Source organism: Cygnus atratus, chromosome 9 (genome assembly GCF_013377495.2).
Source record: "Cygnus atratus isolate AKBS03 ecotype Queensland, Australia chromosome 9, CAtr_DNAZoo_HiC_assembly, whole genome shotgun sequence".
Taxonomy (NCBI): Eukaryota; Metazoa; Chordata; class Aves; order Anseriformes; family Anatidae; genus Cygnus; species Cygnus atratus.
In genome coordinates this window covers 4,392,921-4,418,388 of record NC_066370.1, presented here as the reverse complement: position 1 = coordinate 4,418,388, position 25,468 = coordinate 4,392,921, and the positions used below count along the sequence as shown (strand labels likewise).

The 25,468-nt window shown below is 39.0% G+C and overlaps 1 protein-coding gene across 13 annotated transcripts in view; it reads right to left on the bottom strand.

Moving 5' to 3' along the window:
• DOCK10 (dedicator of cytokinesis 10) overlaps nt 1–25,468 on the bottom strand; it is a 150,881-nt gene that overhangs the window by 10,691 nt on the left and 114,722 nt on the right. For 7 of the 13 annotated variants that reach the window (XM_035544606.2, XM_050712488.1, XM_050712489.1 and 4 more), the window contains exons 29-50: nt 25,230–25,313; nt 22,442–22,538; nt 20,712–20,756; nt 20,133–20,308; nt 19,884–20,000; nt 18,759–18,870; nt 17,928–18,049; nt 17,728–17,842; nt 17,498–17,564; nt 17,130–17,177; nt 16,353–16,454; nt 14,015–14,139; nt 12,275–12,387; nt 11,463–11,600; nt 9,566–9,748; nt 8,727–8,837; nt 8,032–8,247; nt 7,256–7,313; nt 6,826–6,924; nt 5,260–5,366; nt 4,685–4,807; nt 3,567–3,680 (exon numbers count right to left, since the gene is read on the bottom strand). In XM_035544606.2, the coding sequence (XP_035400499.1) occupies nt 3,567–3,680; nt 4,685–4,807; nt 5,260–5,366; nt 6,826–6,924; nt 7,256–7,313; nt 8,032–8,247; nt 8,727–8,837; nt 9,566–9,748; nt 11,463–11,600; nt 12,275–12,387; nt 14,015–14,139; nt 16,353–16,454; nt 17,130–17,177; nt 17,498–17,564; nt 17,728–17,842; nt 17,928–18,049; nt 18,759–18,870; nt 19,884–20,000; nt 20,133–20,308; nt 20,712–20,756; nt 22,442–22,538; nt 25,230–25,313 (2,472 nt within the window). The remainder of the gene's footprint in view (nt 1–3,566; nt 3,681–4,684; nt 4,808–5,259; nt 5,367–6,825; nt 6,925–7,255; nt 7,314–8,031; nt 8,248–8,726; nt 8,838–9,565; nt 9,749–11,462; nt 11,601–12,274; nt 12,388–14,014; nt 14,140–16,352; nt 16,455–17,129; nt 17,178–17,497; nt 17,565–17,727; nt 17,843–17,927; nt 18,050–18,758; nt 18,871–19,883; nt 20,001–20,132; nt 20,309–20,711; nt 20,757–22,441; nt 22,539–25,229; nt 25,314–25,468) is intronic. The other 6 variants (XM_050712487.1, XM_050712490.1, XM_050712493.1 and 3 more) reach the window with 3 other exon arrangements.

Sequence of the window (25,468 nt, the reverse complement as noted above, 5' to 3'; positions counted from 1 at the left end):
CCTTGAAGCTCACAGTAAATCTGAGGCTCTTCTCTGCCCTTTGCTGGAAAAGCACGCGCTGTTCCCGCAGCAGGATTCTGAGGTAAAGTCTTCTGCCTCTTCTAAGGTGACCTTTATGCAGGCCAGGTGCACGCCGGTGGGAAAAGATATTGCTGGCTTACGTGGGCTAAAATTGGCTAATGGTCCAAACCCTACCGCAGCAAGCATGCCCCCACGAGAGTGAGAGAGGAAAACATCCCCACAACACATTTGCCTTAGCACCACAGACGACCTAGCCTTCAATCTTTTTTGCATATTATCCTGTTCTACTGTCAGATCTGGACATTGTGATTCTGCCCCATCTTAATAACAGCACAAAACTATTGCAGTTCCACACAGAGGTGCTCAGCAGCACCTGGCTGTTGGGTGTCTAGGAAGACAGTGGGCTTGTTGCACCCTTTGGTAAGGAAGCTATTCCAGCTGTTTTATCGCATTTGGAAAAGGGAACACACCCTGTGATCTTCAGACAAACCTGCAGTCATCCTACCGCTGTAAAAATCTGCCCTCCAACTTCCAGAGCTTGCACAGATGGGAGAACAAAGCCTCACTCAGCTAACACTGCACTGAACCGTGTCTCGAATGTTCTTCGCTTATCAGTACAATACAAGTTTTCAGCTATTCAACATACTTAGCAGCTGATTTTTTTTTTTTTTTTTAATTCAACAAAGATCTTGACTTCTCAGAACACATCTGTGAATAAAATCATGGTCCCTGGCCCATAGCAAGTGCGGCCACTTGGTGGTGCAATGAGATGCTGTCACCGAAGGCCCATAGCAGTTTGCAGCCGGAAACAGCAGCTGCCATGAAACCCGTCTCTCTGAAGCAGCAAATAAAGCTCGCTGGTGACATCCTTCCTAAGGAACAGACCTATTCGACTCGTCCTTCCAGAGGGTCCCTAAAGCAGTGTTGTAACCCAACACCTCCTCTGCCTTTGCATGAAGAACCATTTCTAGGTACAGCTGCAAATTTCCTTTTCCCACTAAGAACCAACCCCCCAAATTCTACCGTGCTGACACTGCAAAATACAAACAGTATTTGCAATATTCTTTTATTCTTTAATTACTTTCTTTGTAGTTTTTGTTACAATTAAGAAATACCAATGTTTAATGTTCACAAAGCAGAACATATATTTATTGATACAATTATGAATGACCGCACGTGTAATAACACATTTTTTAAACATGTATGCTTACACTTATATCTACCCCCCTTTTTTTTTTTTTTTTTTTAATTTAAATAGAGCAATGTGCCTATAAGGCTGAAAAGGAATCCCATACCTGCATATTGAGTGTCCTTGTGTGGCATTTCCCTTGTAGTGGCCTAAGCAGAGCGATTCATATTGGTAACTAGTAAAACCTGCAACCATTAGCTTTTGGAAGCAAGTGTGCAGTCTGCCTTCAACATAGACAAGAAAATAGTTTGTAATGATGTAAATGAACTGGCCACTGAAACTGCTTTCAGCATGGAGGCCTGCAAGTACTCTTGGCAGCAGAAGGAACAAAAGTCCCCATGCCTTTCCACCTGCACAGCCCAAGTGGAAGCAAGTGGCACAAGGGAAAAGGGACTTGCCAAAACACTGAAAGGAAACTTTCTGGATGGAAAATTGCACAGTAAGTAAGTGGGAACACATGATTCTCTCTCATTCCCCTTCCTGGTCAAGGCTCATCTGTAACTCTAACACCTGATGTGGTGCTTTGTGTATTGCTATGTCTTCCTTGACCAGCTCTGCACATTCAGTGCTATTATCCTCGGCAAATGAGGCACCAGTAATGTTGATGGGAATTATCTACCTTCAATTATTTGCACTGTGCCATACGCTTTAGTCACTATGCCTCTGCAAGGAGCAATACAGAGCAGTCCCACTTTCTACCACATAAAATCTCATCTGCAAAAGGAAATGAAGGAGCTGTGCTTGTTTGCATTTAGAGCTCAGTATTCATGTGCACCAGGGAATAAACCGAGCAATACACAGCTATGAAAAAGTCATATGCTTTAGAGCACTAAAGCTGTTTAAATGAAGTTGCCCTTGTGGCACTGGCAGCTGAAGAGTCTTTGTGCTGTAACAGATTTTAACCCAGCTGAGCAGAACTGCTGCAGCTCAGTTACCCACTTACAGATAGCTTTAAGCCATGGACTTGGCCTCTGGGGAGAGATGCATGTACCTGCACTGTCTCAGGGACAGCCTTGGCAAGAAGCTGGAAGCAGAGAGTCCCATTTTCCCCCTCCACTGCCCCCATCTTGAGGAAGGGCATACAGAAAACTCTACCCTTCCTCAGGTAGAGCAGCTTGCTTTCTTGCATTTGGCAAGCTTTGCTGATTTGCAGGAAGAGCCAGGACTCACCATTCCCCTCTGACTCCCAATTTGCTTGCTCCTACAGGGGAATACTGGGCCTGTGGTTGCACCCTACTGAGGGTGCTCCAATTACCACTGCCGCTGACTGCAGACTGACAGCAGCTTTCCTCTCTGGAGCTGCTGCACAGGCCAGAAACAGTCTTGCATTCAAACAGCATTAGTGCGACACTGAGATTTTCAACAGAGAAATACGGGGTCCAATCCTGCACCCAGTGAAGCTGAGAGAGAAACCGTCACTGAGATGAGGTGACAGCATTGAGCCCAACAGTGCACACAACATGGTGACAGCTACAGCGTTGTAATTTGGGTAGCTGAACAAACAAAAATTAGTTTGCAGGATGCAACGATGAATGGAACAACGTTATTTCATCTGCCACAAACCAAAGAATCAGGAGCGCAGGAAAGTTAATGTTAAGTAACAGTACAGGAAAGGATGGAGGACGTGTGAGAAGAATTAAACAAAACATGCAACTAGACTTACCACAGCCTTGAATAAGACCAAAAGGAGAAAAGAGCAAATTTCTGTATTAAAATCCAATTAGCAAACAGAATGATTCACATCAATCTGTTGTTTACACACCTTTTTATTTTAGAGTAAAGTATGCTTGCTAAAAACAGTTCTTAAAAGAACATGCTGGATTGCTACACTGGTTTGTAGTGGAAGAAAGCACAAAATAATGCTTTGAGGATGCTGAAGCACAGCAGAGGGAATAAAACTACTCTACAGTATATTGCACAGAATCAGAGGTGGCCTGAAAGCAGAAGTCAGTCAGCGAGAAACATAACAAAACATCTACTGTATACTGCTCATTTTAAACTTTATTAGAAGAGAGGGCCATATGTGGAAGATGCTTTACCTGGTTTCACTTAAGTTTTATTCTGAAAAAAACTTGCCCTACCCCTGTCTCAGCTTTGCTTGCTGATGTCAAGAACTAAAGCTGATGTACACGTCTGTTCTCCGTTGCACCACTAACCCACATCAGTTTACACAGATGCAACTGAGTGTTCTCTTTTTTCTAAAATCCTCCTTGGAATTTGACCCATGATGCACTTTTTACCCCATGACTCACTGTCAACTGCTTCCCTGTTTTAGCTTTCCTGAAAACATCATGATTAGAAGAACCTGGCTGAAATCTAAGCACCTGTCAGAACAAAAGAACACAAGGCAACTTACCTGCCCATAAAATGCAACACGGTAGTATCTCCCAAACAGGCGTTTCTCAGAGTTCACTACTTCCGCAACCTTCAGGTATGAGCGGTGGATGTCATAGTACAAATCAGACAGTCTCTACGTGAAGAGACAGAAGGAGAGAGGGAAGGTGAGAGGGAGCAAGTACTTTGGGAAACGACACTGAGGCTCTGCAAGAGCATGGCTTGCCTTAATCAGAAACCCAAACCTTTGCAAAGATGGCTGTACACACTAAGGGAATGGTTTAACCTTGTCACTAATCTCAAGATTTCTGTCATCTTCAGATAATTTTATGGCAGAAGAGACTTTGTGTACGGGGTCACACAGCATTCCACAAATGAACAGTGATAGGGACCTCTTAAGCAGTCAGAGAAAGTAAGTGTCCTACGTGCAGGGGAGGGCACGGTGCCAACAACTCCAGTCAGCTCCTAATCCTATGCAGAGATGTGCTACCCACACCCACCACTAAAAAGGGTTTTCTTGTGATAGAGAACAGGGAGATCAACTAAGTTTAAATCTGAGGACCTGCTTCTTCAGTGTACAGCCTATACCTACTCCTTTACTTCTAATTTAAAAACCACAAAATCAGCAACTGAGATTATCATCAGGTTATCCGTTATGTGTTAAATGTAGAAAGAAAATAAGAAATGAAGGAACTCTGGAGTTGTGAAGAGATCACAATAAATTATCAGCTGTTTCTGAACTTAAATACAATGCAAATGTGCTCTTGGTTTTAAAAATGCATGCAAGAAATCACATTCATTGGTTATCAGAGATAGATTTCTCCACAGAGACATGTAGTTCTGGACATAACTAAAAGTCTCTCAGTGAAATATGGCTAGAAAGCTGTTGCTGTGGTTTTGATGACCTTTAGCGGTTGATTCTTTTTTGAAAAATTTTTGTTCATTTATGGTTGTATTGATGCTGAAAAGAGGAAGATAGGATACCAAAGTTTTTTGTTTACTCATAGCACAAAGCATTAAAAGGAGAAATTACAGACAGGAAGAACAAAATATTCCTTTTAAAGAAAGCACTTTAATTTAAAAATATTGATCGTTACAGTTGGCTTAAGACAATTTAAATAAAAAAAAAAAAGAACTTACTTTAAAGTCCCTCTGCTTCTCAAAAACAGCAATGATGGGCTTGTTAACCTCTGCAATGAGCTCATATCTCTCAGACTTCCACAGATATTCAACACACAACTCCAGCTGCTCCACCAGAATGTTCTGCAATTCAGCAAATACTATGGGTTAATTGATAGCTGACAGAGCTTCATTAACAATTGTACAAGAAAAGTACCTACCCACTGTTTTATTTTTATTCCGTATCTTCTATACTAAGTTTAGTTCAATCACACAATATTTAGTCAGGTATTGGCCATATAGCACTTCTTCAAATAAAAAATGGAAATAATGGTAACATGAAAATACTTGACATCTCATTCAGAAGAACAGGATGGCTTTGTGGGCTCCAACTAGTATTTAATGTTCTGGTTACCTAAAAACACATCCCCCCTATTTAGTAAAACAGCTATGGCATTTTACTCAAAAGCTGCATGCTTTTTAATGTTGGGTGAAGCGCACACTCGTTATAATTTGTTTTAACGTACACAGGAATCCATTAGCAATACTACTGTACGTAAATTTAGAACAAGTATATAAATATTAATGCTGCTGACCTCATTATAGGGAGTATCTTGCATCCCAGAGTCTTCCTTCATAGCACCTTCTTCTTTAATGTTGGGGGTAATGCTTAGAAAAGCAGGCCATCCCATGGAAAATAAACCTTGAAGTACAATTCATAACAACGTCAATTAATGACTGAATCACCACGCACTTAAAAAAGTTACTGGATGTCATTAATACAAAGCTGATTTCATTTGACTGGGTTAGTTAATTTTTTTTTAACAGCCCAAGTGATGAGAAGCACAAATGGAACTGACTGAATTTATGAGACTATTCTACATTTTCTCTATGATATAAATCCATTTGTCCAGGCAAAGGGCAACTGCAACACTTTCCTGATGCAATCTTATTCCTCGTTTTGGCATTTCAGTTCCTTAGATGTACAGTGCTGGCAGTAAAACCACATGTGCCGCACTCCCTTATACAGGAATTACCATCGTAGATGGAGGCGAGACAATTTTTACTCATGAAACCAATGCTGCAGCTGGTGACCTGACCTACAGGCACTGAACGCTACATGCTGGGGCTTAGCACTTGTCCCACACACCACATTTCCTAAGTGAGGGGCAGAGTTTCCACAGGCTCGCTACAGCTGACGGAGATGGCTGCTCCAGAGCATGCTGCACTTCTGCTGGCCTCGAGGATACCATGGCAGCAGCACTCCTTACCCTGCTCAGGTTCAGCAGAGCCATCACTGTCCTACTTGAGGAACTCTCTCGCAGACAGCTCAGGTGGCGCAAGTTGCTGAGGCAGCTCCTCCCCCTCCGTCAAGTCTGGGAGGAGTTCTGAGCAACTTTTTTACTAATGTGTAGGTTTAAAATGACTCAAGTTCTTCACTCCACCTACTGTGATCTGTTATTTATACAAAGCATACAAGTGAACTGTCCCTGAAATACTGCTGTTTACAGAAAGCCCCCTTCTGAAAGGATGTATTTTTGTCTCACCCCCCCACACTTGAAAGTTATCAGAGAACCATGGTCTTTCCAAAACTAACAGTTTTCTCTTCCCCAGGTACTTGCTGTTATCCCTAGAAATTACTATTTATGAACACTGCTAAAATTACTCAAGCTGAGAATTACTGAAATACACATTTCATAAATTAAATAACCATTGGCGTGGAAGCATTTCAAAAACATAAGCCTGCACTTTATTTCTCTAATAAGCATCACAGATTAAAAAACCCTTTATCTATACTAAGTTACATATGGATGACCTGATATTAATTCTGCCCTTGTCCCCCAGCTTTGGACAGTCAAGGGAATTGAATGTGGATTTGTGTGCTGAACACCAATTGACCTGAGAGGGATTTCTGTTCACAACGAAGAGCAGAGTGCTCTGTCCCTGAAAGAACCTTTAACCAGAGACATCAAACCAGCCAAAGAGCATCAGGAAAGTAACACACAATGTTTCTGATATTACTTGCTTGCTATTACAGCCATCAACATGCACTATAAGTATTTTCACTTTGGTAGATATTTTTCCAGATCAATTGAAGAATGGTAATTGGATTCCCTAGCCATGTTATCTGACCCATAAACAGGCACGGTTAGAGCACTCACTTCCTCCAGTGTGAGTTGTTAGTAACACATTACTATCACAGACTTGACCATCCTCCAGGAGCATACGTGAGGTACAAATCTTTTCCATTTTCCAGTAACCTATGATAGCGTAAGATGGTATTAGTACACCGCTACTGGTATGTGTTAATACATGCATATTTAATAACGACACATTAACAAGTGAAGCATTCTCTTTTAGCACTAGCTTAATAAACATTTAATTAACCCTCTTTACACAAAACACACACGGTCACTGTTCTAGTGCTAAGACTAGTATTTACAATGTATTTTAAAAATAAGATCTTTGGGTAGAATTCAAGCAGCTTTAAGAATATTTCATTTTATAAGTAAGGAAAGCAGGACAACCAAAAATTATTTTCAACAGTATAATTTATAGACACATGGTTAATTTTGAATATGTTGATCTTACCCTTTCTTTTTAGGTACTCTGCAATGAGAGCAGCGATATGGATATAGCACATAGCAGCCTGCAACGAGAGACCAAAATACATGTATATGTTAAAGCAGACTATATGACTTAGCATGTGCGTGATAAAGAACACACACTTTAATCACTGTCAAGTCATACTGCCAAAAAGGAAAGAAAATTAACATAACAATTTAAGAAAATAAGGTATTAAATGATGAAACCTCTCCTAATTAATTTCACTGGATGTCTCAGATAAAAGCACAGACTAAGAGTTAAATGAGGACATCAGGAATTTTGCTCAAGAGAACAACCTAACATCACTTTGTAAATAAGATTGCTGGGCTATGCACTGGAGCTTCCCATCACCCATTTAGCTTTTGATGAAAGGGACATGTCATAGGGCAAACTCCTCTTCTGTGCTGTATGAGGGGAAAAAAAGGACAAAATATCCTGTATGTAAATTAAGCACTGTTTATAACCTTGCCTAGACTACAGCTACTACGCCTGCTAGGTTTAAGCAGTTGAGATGCTAACGCGATACTGACCACAGCTTCCCTCTCAGACATTTCTAAGTCTTGGTCAAGCACATATCAGGCACTGTTACAACTAGGCAAACTGGGATAATAAGCACATCACATCTCTAGGCACAGTTCAAACCTGACTTTAAGTTCAAGTATATGACAGACACTGTATATCTCTTAAATCATTGCTGTTATCTGTCTTCCACAGCCCTTTTCATCAGAATATCTCAGCATAGTGATAAATGCATTTGTTACCTCTGATAAATCTCCATTTCTTGCGTGAATCTTGGCCATGCTTTCAAGCCAGGTCCTACGTAATTCAGGTGTGCTGGCATATGAGTTTGCTAGGCTGTACTGCAGATCCACAAGCATCTCAGGGTCTTTCTCATGTTCCTTCATCTGAGCTGTAGCCATCAAAACTGTTCTGATGCGTTTGGTCAGATCCTTCACCTCTGCTGGGAAATTAACGTTCTTTGGGAAAGATAAGCAATACATCACTACAACCATCCAGAGAACCACATGCAGCACCCCTGAATGAGCTTATGTTCTGCTTGTGGAAGATCTTCTCCCCCTCCCCCAAATTCAGTTGGTTTTGAAATGCATTTACAGTTCAACAGTATATACACATTTTACACTGTTGTGTGTGTTTTTGCTACATGTTTACTGAACAGGTTAAAAGAACAGTTTGTAGACTAAACATTGTTAACTACAGTACTGTTTCATCAGCCACAATGCATGGTATCTTAAAAATCTTCAGAATTTAATTCTAAATTATTAAGTTTCTGAGTCATAAACATTTTCATGAATGTCTGGTTGCCTCAAAAAGGCATGCTATGGATGCATAAGTCAGTGTCTAATAAAAGTCGGTGATTTTATTCATAGAAACACTTGCTCCGCTGACATTGTTGACCTTTTGAAAGAGGTAGTGATTAATAAAAAATGTTTCTTACTTTCATCTGCTTGTCTCCATTAGCAAAATTATTTATAATTGCAAGTGAATGTTGAAACCGGGATCCACCAATCCCTGCATCTGCTATCAGCTGACTCACTGCTTTGATGAGCTGTACAAGTAGAGAGTAAAAAAGAAAAAAAAAAAAAAGGAACAGGGTGCAATTAGCAAAGAAAATCAAAGTTTCAAAATAGTTTTTAATCCCAGTTCTAATGTAACTTGATGTATCAGGCTAGCAGAGATGCAATTTTATACCTCCAACCTGGCCTTGAACACTTCCAGGGATGTGGCATCCACAACTTCTCTGGGCAACCTGTTCCAGTGCCTCACTACCCCCACAGAGATTAATTTCTTCCTTATATCTAATCTAAGTCTACCCTCTTTTAATTTAAAGCCACTGCTCCTTGTCCTATCACTACACTCCCTGGATGCAAGGATTGCAAGTAATCTCTAATGTCTGTAATTTCTCAAATTTTGCAATATAAGTGCATTGTTACTTGGCTTCATGTTTCTGTTACTATCAGATTCTGGTTTGCTACTTCAGCTACGGTGCTACTGATGTAAGCAATGCATATGAATCAAGAATAGCTACATATCTGATTTACTTGGCTGTGCGGCTAGATTCACAGCTGTTGTCTCTCCTTGGAACAGAGCCGAACTGTCCAAGAACAGCAGAGAATCCAGCCCAATGTCTTCAGAGTTGGCAGAAAAATCAAACTGCCACAGAGAACTGGCTGAGCTGTTCAAATGAACTGTTTTGCTATGATGCAGAATAATAATACTAATAACAACAAAACAGTGTACATCAGGTAAATACTGATGATTTTACACTTCACTCACCTGTAGATGGGATCTGACTATTGATTTCTGCTTATTAAATTCAAAGTTCTTTCTCATGAAAAAATAAAGAAGAGCAGACGCCTCTGTCTGAGTTGAACGTGACCTATGGTTACAACACTTCAAGATTTCATAGCAGAGGGAACCACAGAGATCTGCTTGTCCTTGGAAGAATGCTGATGGGAACTATTGGGAAAAAAAAAAGTGTGGATATGTACTCTCAGTAATATTACATATTATATATTAATATGTTAATATTATATATTAATATATATCTAATTTATATATTAATATATATAATGAGCATATTACAGTTATTCTGAGTCAACAGTGTTTTTCTGTCACACTTTCAGTAAACACAAACTGTCTTTCATATGCTCATTTACACCGGGGTTTAGTGAAGAAATTAGCCACCAGCTAAACATAATCCCATGCACAAATTAAGATCAAGTAAAATCTGCACATGGGTTTTCATACAAACACCATATGCAATGCATCAATCAAACTGACCTCCAGGAAGTCCAGACAGCAGCTGGTACACAGCAAGAATAAAAGCAGAGCAGTCTATCTGTGAAGAATGCAGAAGAGCTAAACAGGAAAAGACTGAGGGATGTGGGGGGGTTTGGTCTACACTACTATAAAAGCTGCTCAGGAGAAAGAAAATACTCTGAGCAGCAGTCAGTGAACTTCCAGCAGTCAAGAGTCTGAACAGCAGGAGACAGCAGAGAATGAAGGATGGCTCTATAAACCATATATGCTATTTATCAACTGGGTGAATACAATAGAAGATGGACCAATGAGTGGTGGAAGATTCTGGCCACAGATCTCCCAGTCCTGCCCTGGATGTTCTGCTGCAGGAAAAAAAAAAAAAAAAAAACGATCCCTGCTTCCAGAGAACTACGACAGGAGAATTTAATCCTGAGAGCTACAGGATGAATGAAAAGGGCAATCCTAGATATGTATTCATCCTCCCTGTTGCATATACTTCCTCCGATCTTGACTGTCTGGTATGTAATTTAAAGCTGTCTGTGGCTGGTTTACTTTATATTTCCCCCATGCCCCCAGGCTATGTTACTGGGAGAAGCATGATTTCCTCCTCTTTTCCCCTGAGATAACAGCTGCCAGAGAAGGAGACCACATGGTTTAAACTTATCAACACTATTGTGCTTCATAGAAGCATCTGAGAGACCAGGCCAACATTGCTAATTCTCACTTCCCCATTGCAATTACCTGTGTGATACATTCTGGTTATTTTTAAGAAGATATCATCTAAGTCTACAACTTGGAAATTTGGCAGCCTTTGCACTAGGCACAAAGCATCTAATTGCCCATGATTATTTATATATGTGTGATGCAAGCAAATAAACAGTTTGATGAGCATGTTTTGTTCAAAATATCTCTTCGATAATGAAAATTATGTATTTGTAAAAATAAGCTATTTGAGGTGACCTTTTGGTAAAGTGTACAGAGTACTCTCCTGCTGACTCCTCTGGGGATGGCTGCAACCATTCACCACTGTATTCTGCAACTCAGGTATCTGCCATAAGGACCATGGACCTCTATGGTTTCAAGCTTTCTTCCACAGGTGATAAAAGCATAAAAGGCAGGAGGGTCATGACATAGCTAGACACCACACAGTTGGCTTTCATTTATTTATTTTACAAGTTTTGCTTTCATGGAGAACTTCAATATTTTATTTTTCCAAAAACAGATCTAATTTTTCAGAAATTGTGAACTTGTTTTTATTTATTTATTTATTTAATCAGCAACAAATAAGATATTTGGAAATGAGCATTAAGAGTGTTAAGGTGAGAATTCTGTCAAAGTACCCAACTGTCCTCAATCTGCACTTGCTGTAACATATTAATAGATCAGACTAACAGAATAAAACCATAGTTACCTTGCCTACAAACAGCCGTAGGGCAGCAAAGACATGCTTGAGAGCTGCTGCTGACTGGTTGATTTGCAAAAAGAGCATGTGTGTGTCAAAGACTTTCTTCATCAATGCGTTCTGGCAATCAGATTGCTGGAGCTGCCTCTGAAAAGTCCACAAACAAGACAGGACATGCTGGTTATTAAAGTGAATAAACAGAAGATGAGCTACTGGACTTTGCATCAAAGTGTTCATAGAGAGATGCTTTTTTCAGCATCTGCCCTATAATCTCTGGGGATGAGGCAGTCAGTCCCAGCTTGCTGCAGCCTCTTTTTACTTGCAGTTTTCTAAGGGTAACACTTGCTCAAGCCTGTACGCCTAACTTGTCGATGGTATTTGCCAGATTTAAGAGTTAGGGGTGCCAAAGCTACTCACTAAATCTAAAAGGAGCTGTCTGCTCTTTTCTAGTTGTGAGACCTTCAGCATTTCATCAGGGCTGACATTAACAGAACAGTTTTTAAAGAGAGAGGGTCTACTTGCCAACTTGAAGAGAGATGAACATGATTAACAAGAGGTGACATAGTAGTAGTCGTGCAACCCCATAATGCACAGCAGGGCTGTATATATGCCTGGATATGTAGGATGCTTTTATTCCACATTTTCCTATTCAGTTTGGGCATGATGAAATTACTTCATGAAATACCTCCACAGAGGACTAACATCTTATTTCCCTATCTTACTGTCTCAAGTTTTCTGTGTGCCTCAACCCCCAGGCCCTCCCTCCACCACGTATCTCACATGGCACCATTTCAAACAGAAAATGAAACAGCAAAACATACCTGGTGGTTCAGAGTGTAAAGACACAACAGGTCAAGAATTGTGAGGGAAACTTCTGTAGCAATGTTTGCCTCTGTGTCTACATACTGTACAATATCCGTTTCATTGGAGCTGCCTACAACATATGAAGCAATGTGACAAGCAGTCTTCTGAGTATCATTAAAGATCATGTAATTTTGCAATCAGGTCATCCAGTCTCTGTGCAGTAGAGATAGTGTCCTAACTGTACATTTAAATGAAAGGGTATTTTGAAGAAAAGTGCTCCTGGGAGATGGAAGGGGTAGTTAGTATATTTTACTCAACTTTTCTCAGTTGCACCAGTGATGAGAGCATATTCTTTCATTGGTTCTGTTGGGCCTCAAAGGATGAAAGGAACCTAATTGGAAAGTGGGATAAAATGGCTTTGATCTCATAATTTCAGCCTCTAGTGGAAATTCTTAGGTACCACAAAAACATACTGGCCACATTTTGTCAGCCAGAATACCAGTGCTTGTGTGTCTTAGGATGACACCTCTAAAAATATACTGAATCTTCCAGAATTGGCAAGGGTCAGACTGGTGAATTGGGTTGTGGTTGCAGATGTTATTCCGATTAGTCATTTATGGGTATAATGCTTCCTCAGAAGGCAAAGACAAAGACACGTAGATTATCTCTGGATAAACTCAGGAGAGTTTCATGGTCTTTCTCTATTAGGAACTTTCAGCTCATCAACTTTGCAAAGGTAACTTGGGATCTTTTTCTCTTTTGATTAAATATTCTTAACTCATTAACAATAATGTTGCTGGAGGCACTAGTGTCCTTGAAAGCTCGTCCACTCTTCATGGACAGACAGGATGATCTAATGAAGGACATCATCACTCTACATAAATTTGGCTTTCTTGACTCTGGTAGTGTCCCTCAGCATATGGGGCAAGAGCAGAGCATCTGTCTTTCATTTTTAGATACAGTGGAAAATTGCCATTTAAGCATTAGAGATTTTTATATAGTAGAGATAACAATATTACAGGTATCATTATCTACGGACAAGAATAATATAAGACTTGTAGATAGAAGCATCACGGAAGACCTTGTCTGCAAACCTTGACATCATGTAAATTCCAGTACATTAATTTTTGCTACAAAATAAACCCAATTCACGATAGCTTTACCAAGTTGTTTCATGGGGATGATGGGTATAGTGCTTCATTTACACTGCAACATGGTGAGTACAAATCACATCAGCTAGTGAGATTTACTTCCTTACAATACCCTAAAAGGACCACAAACTTTCAACTACGTGATCATACCCTTTATTTCATGGTACAGACTGTCATTATTAAAGGTTGCTAAAAACTACTGAGTTCTGAAACAGTCCAAAGGGAAAATAACTTTGTGTCATGAAAAGGTCACTTTTATTGCTTAATATAAATGTAATATTTCAGCCAGCGTACATCTGATTGTACAAAAAGGTACATAACCACAGACAGAAGAGATGCTAGGGGTGGGAAGGGGAAGATTACTTGCCATTAAGACTTTTTAAATACATCAGGTTATTGTAATTCATTCTGGTTTTTATATGAATTTTGACCAAATTTTTAAGCTCAGATTTCTTACTGCCCTGAAAAAAGAGTAAAGTCAGCAGCTCTATGCTTCTCTTCTGGCTATCTTTCATTGACAGTCATGAAAACGGATTTAATTGTATAGAGCCTGATCTAAACCCCATAGAATTCAAGCAGGAAGTAAATACATTTTTTGGTACTTACTTGCAGTGCTGCTGTCTATCATCTGCAAGAGTTTTGGGTTAGAAAGCGCGTTTTTGCCACGGATTATTGGTAACGTCTGAGATCTGTGATGTTTGTGGCCATCATGACTAGAAGTAGAATGCATCCTGAAATTCAAAGGTACCATTAAAAACAGACACAAAGAATAAACTATCATGCCTATAAAGAATTTTCCCATGTCAGTTAAAGTTTTCTGCAGTACTTCTCAAAGGTTAAGTAAAACAAAGTGATGCAAAATTTTTCAGAGAAACAAAGTCAGTAATGTGGACAAAACAGATGTGCTGTGATTTCTTGAAATCACAGGAGACAAAACTTACTGAGCACTGGAAAAACCACAACATCAGCTTAAATAGCTGGCTGATGTTTTGCAAACTGCTTTTGGGTGAAGAGAAATTGAGGTTAGCTCAGTTAACAAAGAACACAGGAGAAATACACCCTACTCGTGAAAGAATTAATACAACTAGCAGCTTTTATGAGGGGGAAAAAAATAATGAGACTGGCAGTGACAGTAAAAAATGTGTGCGCAGATGTTTGTATGTGTGTGTTCTTTTAACCTTTTGATGCTGACAAACAGTATGAAGTATTTCATTTATCATGAGAAGCTTATCATAATTTGTAAAAGGATTTTGAATTTGTAACCACTACAGAATTCGGCAAGACTCAACATCACTCATAATTCAGGTCACTTTTTTTAAATATTCAAATACTTTTATTTATTTATTTTTAAATGTAACTTCCTAAAAGCACATAATTTAAAAATGTTTTTGAAAAGAATTGCTTCCTGCACCTAACTAAAACCTCTTGTATTTGTTGTTTATTTTTACAGAAAAATAATAATTAGATTTTACATTTAAAAAGAAAGCTCCCATCTCAGGTATGAAATTGATGTCCAGATATTTGCCAATCAATGTGACAAAGTCTTCCACTATGAGTCAGTGGAAAGATTTGGATTGCTATCCTAGCGAACTAGTGAATTGGGAACATGTGGAATTTTGATGCTGAGGTTACTGTTTTGTTCCCTCCCACACACCCCTTTTGGTAGGGAAGGTGTGATTCTTTCTAAAGATGGTGACACACTGGCATTCAGCAAATGCAAATACCTAAGTGTAGAGCTGGTCACCAGCCATAGTGCATCTTACAACGCATCATCAAAGAACGTTCTGTATTACAACAGGCCAAACAAATAGCCATGTGAACAACAAATCTGTGAGGGGGTAAATTGTGAAGGCCTTGGAAACATCAGAAATATGACTTTAGTTTCTGGATTGCCACCATGCTGATTCATCTGCAAATGTGCAACAAAACAACAGTCTCCTACAGGCTTCTTGCCAGGTCCAGATGGGATAATGATATCAGTGCTTTTTCTTGAAAACTGCACGATGCAGGAACAAAGAAAGAAGTATGGCAGGGAAGGCATCTTCTTTCCCTCCTGTGTACTAACTGTTCCACTCCAAGGTACATGTTTATTATAGCGTGCAAACTCTAGCTATACATAAATGAGGAAAGTCAACGATCCAAACATATGAGGAAGGGGAACTGTCTCAGCATGCTCTTAGAAACAACCACAAGCTGCACAGAGTCAAAAGTTCACCTTCTCTCTTGAGTTTTACATTATTAACTATGAAAAAGTTCACACTATTCCATAAAAGGGTCAAAAAGATTATTAAAGCTTTGCTGCACTTGCAGTTTATTACCGTGCCATCCATGAGAATGATTAAATCTTGCAATCTCTAGACTAGGAAAAGGAAATTAGAAATGAAAGAAATAAAAGAACGATTCTGGAACTGGCAACATGGAGGCAGCGGTACAGGACTATGTTACACATAGCCAAATGGAAGTAAAAAGACAGGGCTCAAGCACACCTACTCCTTTGACTTTGTGTTGCTAGATAGTTCCCACTCTGTCACCCCGGGTTATCAGGAGAAAAGTAATCCCCTGATACTGTGACCTCAGCCGTAGAAATTCATCCCTAAAGCAGTAGGAATGCAAACATATGACTTCATTTAGTTTTGGGAAAAATGCGAATTATGTTTCAGATAGGCATCTGAGCTGAAAACAACAGCTAACGTTTCCTGCAATACTTGACAATATATTGACAGTAACTAAGTATTCTTCTAAATATAGTATTTTAAACAGCTTGTAAGTCCAACTGAAGTTGAAGGGGCTCAAGTCTTTTATGGTTTACAGCTTTGGGGGCTCTGAACAGTGTTACAGGTTGTGTTAACTCCTCTACAATTAACACTGTAACAGGGTAAGATGGCTGCAGGATGATAACAAAGGCTGTGATTTCATAGCAGTTAATAATGAGATGTGTCATTACCATTGCGAGAGCAGACCTGATGTCTGGCCAGAGGAGTTTGAACCTTTCAGGGTGCCATTATTCTGGGTGGCCTGAACAAACTTAAAAGCAGCAGCAATTTTCCTGTTAAAAGAAAATAACTGTTAATCTGTTAGGAAAGTGACATTGATTTTGTCATGCCTCTAAAGAACAAATAAGGCCTGACAAAACCTGCGACAGCATTAACTGGTTTATCTGGTGACCTTTCATTTTTCCACTGTATGACATACGACAAGTTTACAGTACTAGCATTAAATTAAAAATGAAACATTGACTCAGACAAAGTGTGCATTTCACACTACACAGCTGGAAAATGATCTCATGCCTTTTCAGCAAGTGCACAGAGACAGATTTTTTTTTTGATTGCTGTGGAACGTTCATCAATTCCCATTAAAACCATTTGCTCCATTATATAGAACAAAAATACAGCATTCAAGTTCCTTTATTTGATATATGCTGAAATAAAGTTGAGGAATGGTCCAGTACTATGGGTTACAAATGCAACGGTGGTTATCCTCACAAACAATTTATCTTTTACAGCAGGTATGCACTTTCATGTCTAGAACATCATAATAAGACTGCATAAAAGAAAAAAAGAAGCATACATCAGTTTCAGTATGTCAGACTGATGCTTTCAGAAGAAAACACAGATAAACATTTAGGTCTAACGTAGATAGTAACATTTAAATACTGTAACATAGTCTAATATAGTGCAATGATATTTAAATATTACAACATAGTCTATAACTAAAGAATTACCTTACAATATTGCGTTTTCCTAGATACCTGAAATTTTGAAGACAAACCCTGAAAGATAAAACAGCACATTTTACATCTATTAATGATTCCCTAAATACATAAAATACTATGAAGTACTACTATGAATATCTCTTCTGGGAGGAAAACCCAAAGTATTAAGGCCCTTGTTCATGGAAATGGCCAACATATTGAAGGATATGGGTTTCATTAATAATATCTTGTTACAAATTCAGAAGATAATGGCAAAATAATCCAAGATATAACAGCTATCCCGCTATACCACAAGGTGGACAAAGAAATTATTTGCAATAGCCAGTTTAGAACATCATTGTTTAACATAAAATCAATGAACCACAAAGTGAACTTACTCTAAAATGCTGAAAAAGTCTGTTATTTCTGAGAATGGTGCTCGCAACCAGTATGAAATCAGTGCATCTAAAGGGAGATATTAAAATGTATTGTGTATCTGTTAGAGGGAATTAAACTTGACCCAAAGCCTGTAAAATACACTGATAATTATTCTTTTTTAACTTTGGTTTGGATTCAGCATTCACAATATTTCACAACAACGTAAACTAGGTAATGTACATTTTCTTACCTTCTGAAATGGTTTTCATAATGTGAAGGAAACACATAAGAAGGCTTCTAGTTTCAGCTTGATCCAACTTGTCAAAACGAAGGGTCGATCCAATCAAAGACAAAGGTCTCATGATCTGTTGAATTGACAGTGAAGGGCTTTGTTGAGTATAGTAATAAGTATCTAAATCTAGGAATCATTTTCAACATTTGCACATGTACCTTTTCACACGTGTCAGTTCTCTCACTGTTTTTTTCATTGGTACTTGGGTTAGATTCAAGACTTGCTAAGGAAGCTCTGGAGTCAGCATGGTTTGCTGCAGAGATAGCTATTGATGAAAAGGCTGTAAATGAAAGTCATAGCAAACATGCTAAACTAAAACATTTATGGATACAAAAACTAACAAGAAAAATGGAGAACTTAAAATGTGTCGTGCTGGATTGATACCAGTGCTTTGAACTTCCAATGCCAAAGCTATTGATGGGTATGTTTAGTATAAAAAACATTCAACAAGTTGAAGTAAAATGACCGAGTTTGCCATTATTCATGGCATTAAAATGCCCTGTTGCATTCCATAAGGCCTGACCCAAAGCCATGAAAATCAGTGGAAAGATGCCTGTGGACTTCCCTGAATTTTGAAATGGAATGAGGAAGAAGTAAACAAAAGTTGTGTTTCTACCCTTCCTTTAAGCCTGGGAAAACTCAGAGCACTCGCCTTCAAGAGACTTCAGGGGTTTTCAGGAGAAACCTTGGGACTATTAACCCAGGCAGACTGCAAGAATGAACTCAGGTACAGGGATCTGTGAGAGCCTAACTACTGGCATCATTCCAAAGCAGGAGAGTAAGTGAAGCAGTGGAAGAAGAGCAGCTTCACAAGACAAATAAAATCAATCCAAAAACACCCAAAGAGAAGAGAAACATCGCATACCATGTTTCCCTGAATATCACATAAAATGGGTTAATGATATCATCCATGAGTACTAAGCAGAAAGCACAATGCATTGAGATACACAGAAATCTACCTGTGTACATGATCAATCTGTCATTTATACCTGCTATGGAGTTCAAAACATCTTTGGAAAAAGAAGTGTCCACGGAGTTTGCATGTTTCATCGCAGTCTGGCTCTGAAATCCTCCAGCTGTACTCAAATCATCCCTAGACCCCTGTATTTTAAAATAAACAGAATAAACTCTGCTAAATGTTATCACTGTTTACTTTTACAATGACAGCACATATGCAATGTTGACTTTTCTTAGACACTGAGCTAGAAAACCTACTTTCAGCTGTTGATACATGACAGCCTTAAAAAAAAAAAACAGGCTTACTGTAATATGCCCAAGTTAGCCTCAATGTGAAACACTCATCATTGGAGTTGAAAAGAACATACCAAGTCTGTGTTTGCTTCTTAAACATTAGCATAACATTAGGATAGGAGCATTAAATGCTGTTAGCAATTATCAGATGAAATAGGCTGATTTACTGCAAGAACACAACACCCCTGCAGAAATTATTTCTAGTTTTTAGATCAGGTCTGATTACAACACATCTACTCTTTTAAGAAATAAGCAAATCTGCTCCTCCACCACATGCACAGTTTATACAGATGTTTTTTGTGGCAGTAAAGCTGTTCTAAAGGCATTCTGTACCCCTTCCCTCCTTCAGCTACTTGTATGCATTCCCTCTACTTCCTACTGTTGCTCATGGTCCCTCTTCTTGTACTAAAGAAACTGCTTGTGAGTCCATGATATAACCCTGAAAAAAATCTGTGAGTGATGAGAGTTTTTCTCTACAACAATGTCTCTCAGAGATCTGCCCAGGGACCTGCCAGAGGGTAAGCCCGCAGCCCATGGCACTAGCGCAGACACACAAACTGGCTGGGGTTATGAGCCTCTAATTTGGAGCTTCCAGCCCCAGGACAACCTGTGCCCTGGAACTGTCCCAGACTCAGGGTCCTGCCAGTACAGACTCCCAGGGCTCTGCAGGTGTTGGGTAAATCGAAACGTTTCAAATTAAACATTTTGGGTGCAAACGAATCAGCATTTTTAGAACTGTATTTTGCTAGCTAATTTCTGACCAGGGCACATTTGGGCTTCTTCCCACCAGATTGCTTTTCTCAGACCTTAGGGTCAGACCTCAGTTTGATCCTTTCAGAGTTCTGAAAACTCACAAGAATTACCTGATTGGAAGTGTTGATATTGAAAAGGAACATATCCTTCATGTAAATCCTTGGCATATTGTCCAAAAGCATTCCATAGAGTGGCATGTACAGGTTTGCTATTTGTGCTTGTTTTGCCTAAAAAACAAATGATATAAAATGAACCTAAATAAATTAATTAATGTACACTGGTTGGCTAAGGATGTTTCACATATTTTAGCCACTGTATGAAAAAGCAAAGGAAAAAGAATAAACAAACAGCTTCTTTACCGGCTCTGTGTATCGATCATCAAACGAGTGCTTTGCCATTAAGTTTTTAAGCACAGCCAAAGCTAGGTGCCTAATATCCTGGTCTTCTTGCAAGGCAAAACCAACCTCCCGCAGCAGTACTCCAATTAAGAAATGTTTACGGCAAAATTCATTGGTCAATGTGTACTCTGGAATATCTTGGAACAGAAAGGACAAGAATGTCTAAATTAATATATGTTGCATAAAAAAAAACCCTCTCCCATTTTCAAAAATGTCAGTAACTTTGATTTATTTAATCCACTGTTAAATCTTGATTTCCTGAACTGTCTGTCCCATTCCTCCAATTTATATGCATATACCAATATTAGAATCTCAAATGTTTTGCACACACTCTGACTAGTCACTTCTTTGAGGTGCAGGGTCAAAACTGTTGTCTCCATATTCTATCTGGAAGAGTTCTAAAACACACAGATCCAGACTAACAAATGGTGATTAATGTTTGCCTGTATTTGCCCCAGTTCAGTGGCAATGGTTGAAATAAATATTGTAGTTCTTAATGCGCAATTCCACTTAATTCTTATGCAGCCATTTCGCTCATACCTGATGTTCGATAGTCCTGGGTTGATTCTGAAGGTGTCACAGGGTCTTCATTTATCATAAATATAAAACAATAGCAGGCAAAAATCATTAAAAAACACAGCAAAACATAAGTGCACAAATTATTTACTTTATATCCTTTTGAATTATTTGACTGAAATTTAAATGAAACAGTTTCTCCTGGGCTGTGCCAGTAGTTTTTTCTAAAACTTTGGACAACTGTTTCATATAGAATGGAAGATGAATAGACAGTTTTACTTCATTATTCACAAGAAATTACTATGATGTGTCTCAGTTTTTAAATCCCACTAAAAACAGTATGAAATGGCAAATCATTTTATTCATCAAATTATTCTAAAGATATATTTTTTTTCCACAATGACAAAAAGTAATAAACTTTACAAAGTGTTAGTTGCACACTTGTTGTCTAACCAGGTTAAAAATTAATTGTTAACCAATAACTTGCCACTCTCCAAAATGTGCTGTTTGGAAAACAAAAATTTCTAAAGCTTCATAGCAGCAATGAGCAGCAGAACTGAACTCTCTTTAAGGTGGCAAAAACTAAAGCAAAAAAGAGACAAGGGTCCATCCTTTGAGAAATGCTGCACAGAAATATCATTCTGCCTTCCCTGGAAGGTGCCTTCCGCTCTCAGCAACTTCAGTGACCACATCCCAAGTGAACTTCTCAGAGTCCACAAAACTGTCAGAACTGTCAGTGGTGCCCAGGGCTAAAATCCCCGTGTCTTTGAATGAAGAGGAAAAGCACCTAGTAGTGAGAATTGGCCACAAAGTCAGGTTCTAAACAACAGAGGCATGCAAAGGAAGAGGGAAACACCCTGCTCTCACTGTAAGCCTTGTGCTCTCCGGGTGGAAGAAAACCTGTTGTGCATGCAAACTGTCCAGCTAGAAGGTGGGTAGCCACGGAAAGTAGGGCTCATCAGCACAGGCCCAGCACTGAGCAAACAGGGCTGCTACTTGGCTTGGGGCATAGGCAGAGAATTTGCTCCTCTGGTAGAGCATAGGCAAAACCTGCTCACATTTCCCTGCAAAACATAGGATATACATTATTCCCAGCCTTGAGAAGTAGCTCAGGAGGGATCAGCAATGCATTCTGAAATGGGCCTCTCTTGCCATACTGCTCCAGGTAAAACATTGCACTACTCAGTGCCAACTTGGCAGAAAATGGCTATCGCATGGGACCTTCATGCTAATCCTTGAGATGCTTTGGAGGCAGAAATACCAACAGCCTATCATCCACGAAGATGGTTTCCAAACTCCTTCTGTGTGACCAGCTCAGATCTTCCTCCCAAAGGAGGGGCCACCGTGGACAAGTCATGCTCCCAGCTGCAGCAAGAAAGCTCTACCCAGTTATTAGTTTCACAATTCTCTTATCACCACTTCAGCCTTAGTGTCTTTCCTTTCCTACTCTACCTGTTTAAACCTTTCCCTAGCTCATCATCTCCCAAGGCTTTAGTAATTCTGTGTTCACAACCAGTCCAGTTCATTCACCACAAACTTCCAGAGGAAGAGTCACCTCTCAGCTGGACAGGCAGGAGTTGTGTATATTTAGCGTGATAAAAATAATGTCACTTCACCATGGCTGTAAAGTACCACACCTGACAAGATATTATGGGCTTCCATGGCTGACATACAGACACAGTACTTCAGAGTTGTTACCTGAACCACCCAATAATTCCCTGCTGTGCAGAAACCCTTTCAGCATGACAGCTTACCAGGAATGTTTGAAGACCGTATGGGCAGGCACAGAGGGATAAAGTGTTCATGGTGACAGACTTCTTGGAGAAAGTCAAATTTGAACTGATGTAAAGTCTGAAAATCACAAAAGGCATCAGCTCAGTTTACATTAAAAGAGGGAAAACAGTAAGACAGAACTGCACTATTTATCACTACCTTAAAATTCATACTCACAACCAATAGTGAAACTTTATGGCTGGCTATGCCAAGCTACATGAATAACATCTGGTTTTCTTATGTTATCAGAGGAACTTGTCACAGACCAACAAGCTTTTAATGCATTCCTCAAACATAACTTTACATTAAAGATGTATTGATAAATCTAAGCTTGATTTAAGCAACATATTTAAGGCAAATTTAAAGCTACCCTGGGTCTTTTTAATGGTATATACTGTAACATAAAATCATAGTCAGGTATCTTCCTCAGTTCATGTGATTTAGGACCATCATAACTATTATGTCTTTCTCCTCTATTTTTTTTCTATTTTGTCCACCGAAAACAAAGCTTTAGCCACACAGGTCTGATCCCAAACATACTGATATTGGTGGAAGCTTCCTCTATTGATGCCCGTCAGTTCCAGCTTCTAGGGATTTTGGTATTATGTAATAATGTGTGTTATATATTAAGTCAGTCAATCCCTGATAAATTGTAGTTTTTCTGCTGCTACCATCAGACTAGGATACCTGGAACATATGCTTTTTACAATCTAATGAGAGTAGGGAATGGCAGGGAATTTTTCTCTGACATGTTTTATTGCACTGTAGTACCTGAGCATGAATACAGTCGCCCATTGATTGCACGGTCTAATGGCAATTAAAGAAATGAAGCAGCTGAAATATATTTTCCAGGAAATGTGATATTTTGAAGGAACGCCATGCTGAACTGAGTTCCAATGAGACATTTTACCTTTTGAATAAATATTTCTCAAAATGATGCTTAAATATCAAAATATGGAATACCGTGAATGTTTCTGTGGAATAGAAACCATGATGCTTCATTCACAATTAAATTCAGACTGCAATGTTATATACTGATACACCTATAAACTACAGCAATACATGCTGTTAAATTTCCTGAAAAGAGAGGTCAGATTGTGGTACAAACTTTTTTGATAAATAAACAATCCCATTAAAGAAGCAAAAGATACATATAAATGAATTCTGCAGCAAATTTTAACAACCAACTCATGCTTAGGGGTCTGATTGAAAACGGAAACAATCCAAGACAACGGCCTTTCCTTGAGGTCAGAAATCTCTCATTTTATTTTATGGCTATTGCTTTTAAGTGCTGCAAAGCCTGTTCCAGTGGCACATCTGTCTCAGCTCTGCAGTGATTCTGCTTCATGCGTCCTGGCAGATGGCTCTGAAGCGAAGCTGGGTGGCTGACAATGCGCACGCACTTACTGCCAAGGAGCTGCTAATTTCTGATGTGCACACTGACTAATCTCAGGCTTTTCTACTGGCCATTATATTGTCTCTTTTTAATTAAACATCTGTTTTTGAAGCTGAATGTATTTAGTGAAGTTTGAAATGTGGAAACAATTTTCAGATTACATAATATTGTTCACAGAATTATAGACTCCAGGTTACAGCACTAATACCAAGAAACTCCATTCTACATCTGCTCCAGAGATTACTTGAAAGATCTGAGTACAACATGAAGTTTGGTTTTACTAAAAAGTGAAACAGACCGGAGTAATCTTGTTCATTACCTACAAATACCAGATCAGCACTAAAGAGTTATAAAAGGTTAACGGACAAAATTTTTGTAAGCTTTTTGGAAAAGATGCATTCTGTTATTTATTGTCTTGTACACTCTGCTATGATAGTTCTGAAACCCAGCTGCGTAGGATAAAGACCAGAAAGACTGATTGAATGGATGAAGAGTGAAGGAATCAAGCTGAATAATGTGGAGACCTCTTGCAGTTTGAAATTTATTGTCCAAACTAAATCACTGACTATTATAGATATTATTGAAGAAATTTGGGCTGCAGGGAATTTTCCTCATGGCAAGTGCAAGCTAATTTGGAGCTGCCTGGCTTTTTTGCATCAGCAATGAGGTAAGAGTATACCATTCAAAGTAACCGAGATGTTACATACATTCTCAGTTGAATTTACACAATGGTAACTTGTTCAGATGTTTTTTACTGCCCTAAAAGAAAATTACTGCCAACAGTTGCTGATATTTGTAGTCCAAACCACAAGTGTACTCTCAAAGAATCAAATCTCAAATTCAAAGAACTGGTCAGCCTTTTCCGTGTTTTACTCTTAGCAGTCCTTGCAGAGCCTGCTTTTGCAGGACTCAGTGAGAAAGTGTTTGGACACAGCTACTTACTTTCAGAAAGGAGAACAGATGGCTCAAAAACAACAATAACAAAAATGAAATGTTATTCTTGTTAACAGTAGTCGCAGAGTGGTAATTACTAACGATACTTACCACTTAGACAAGGTTTACATAAAACATTTGTTAATGTCTTATTCATCTGCAAAGGGTAATGTTCTTAACTGCACATCTGTTGATTTTTGTGCATCTAAAAAACTTCCCAGAAACAGTCATATAAGTAAGTTTCATGTTTAACCAAGAGTCCATCTGCAGGGGACCTCTGGCAAAATTAAGGTTTTAACAGAGTGTTAAATGTTTCCACTGACTCGAGTTCTGAGAATGGCAAAGCGATGGAATAGATTATAAATAATTTTAATATAAAAACGTTTTGTTAGTGAGTCACTTAGGAAAAAAAACAACAACAAAAAAAATCAAAACTATACCTTGCTATCTCCTGTTCCAAACATACTTATATAATTGTTGACCATCTTGAAAACAAATCCACGGTCCATAAACGTAAAGCAGCGCTATGAAAGGGGGAAAAATATTATTTTATAGCAAAAAAGCAGTACCTGGCCTCATTTACCTAGCTGTTTACCTTGTGTCACCTATAAACCTACATCATTTGGGTGGGTGAAGTCAGTTTCATGCAGGGCAAGGAAAACTGTGGAACTGGTGAATT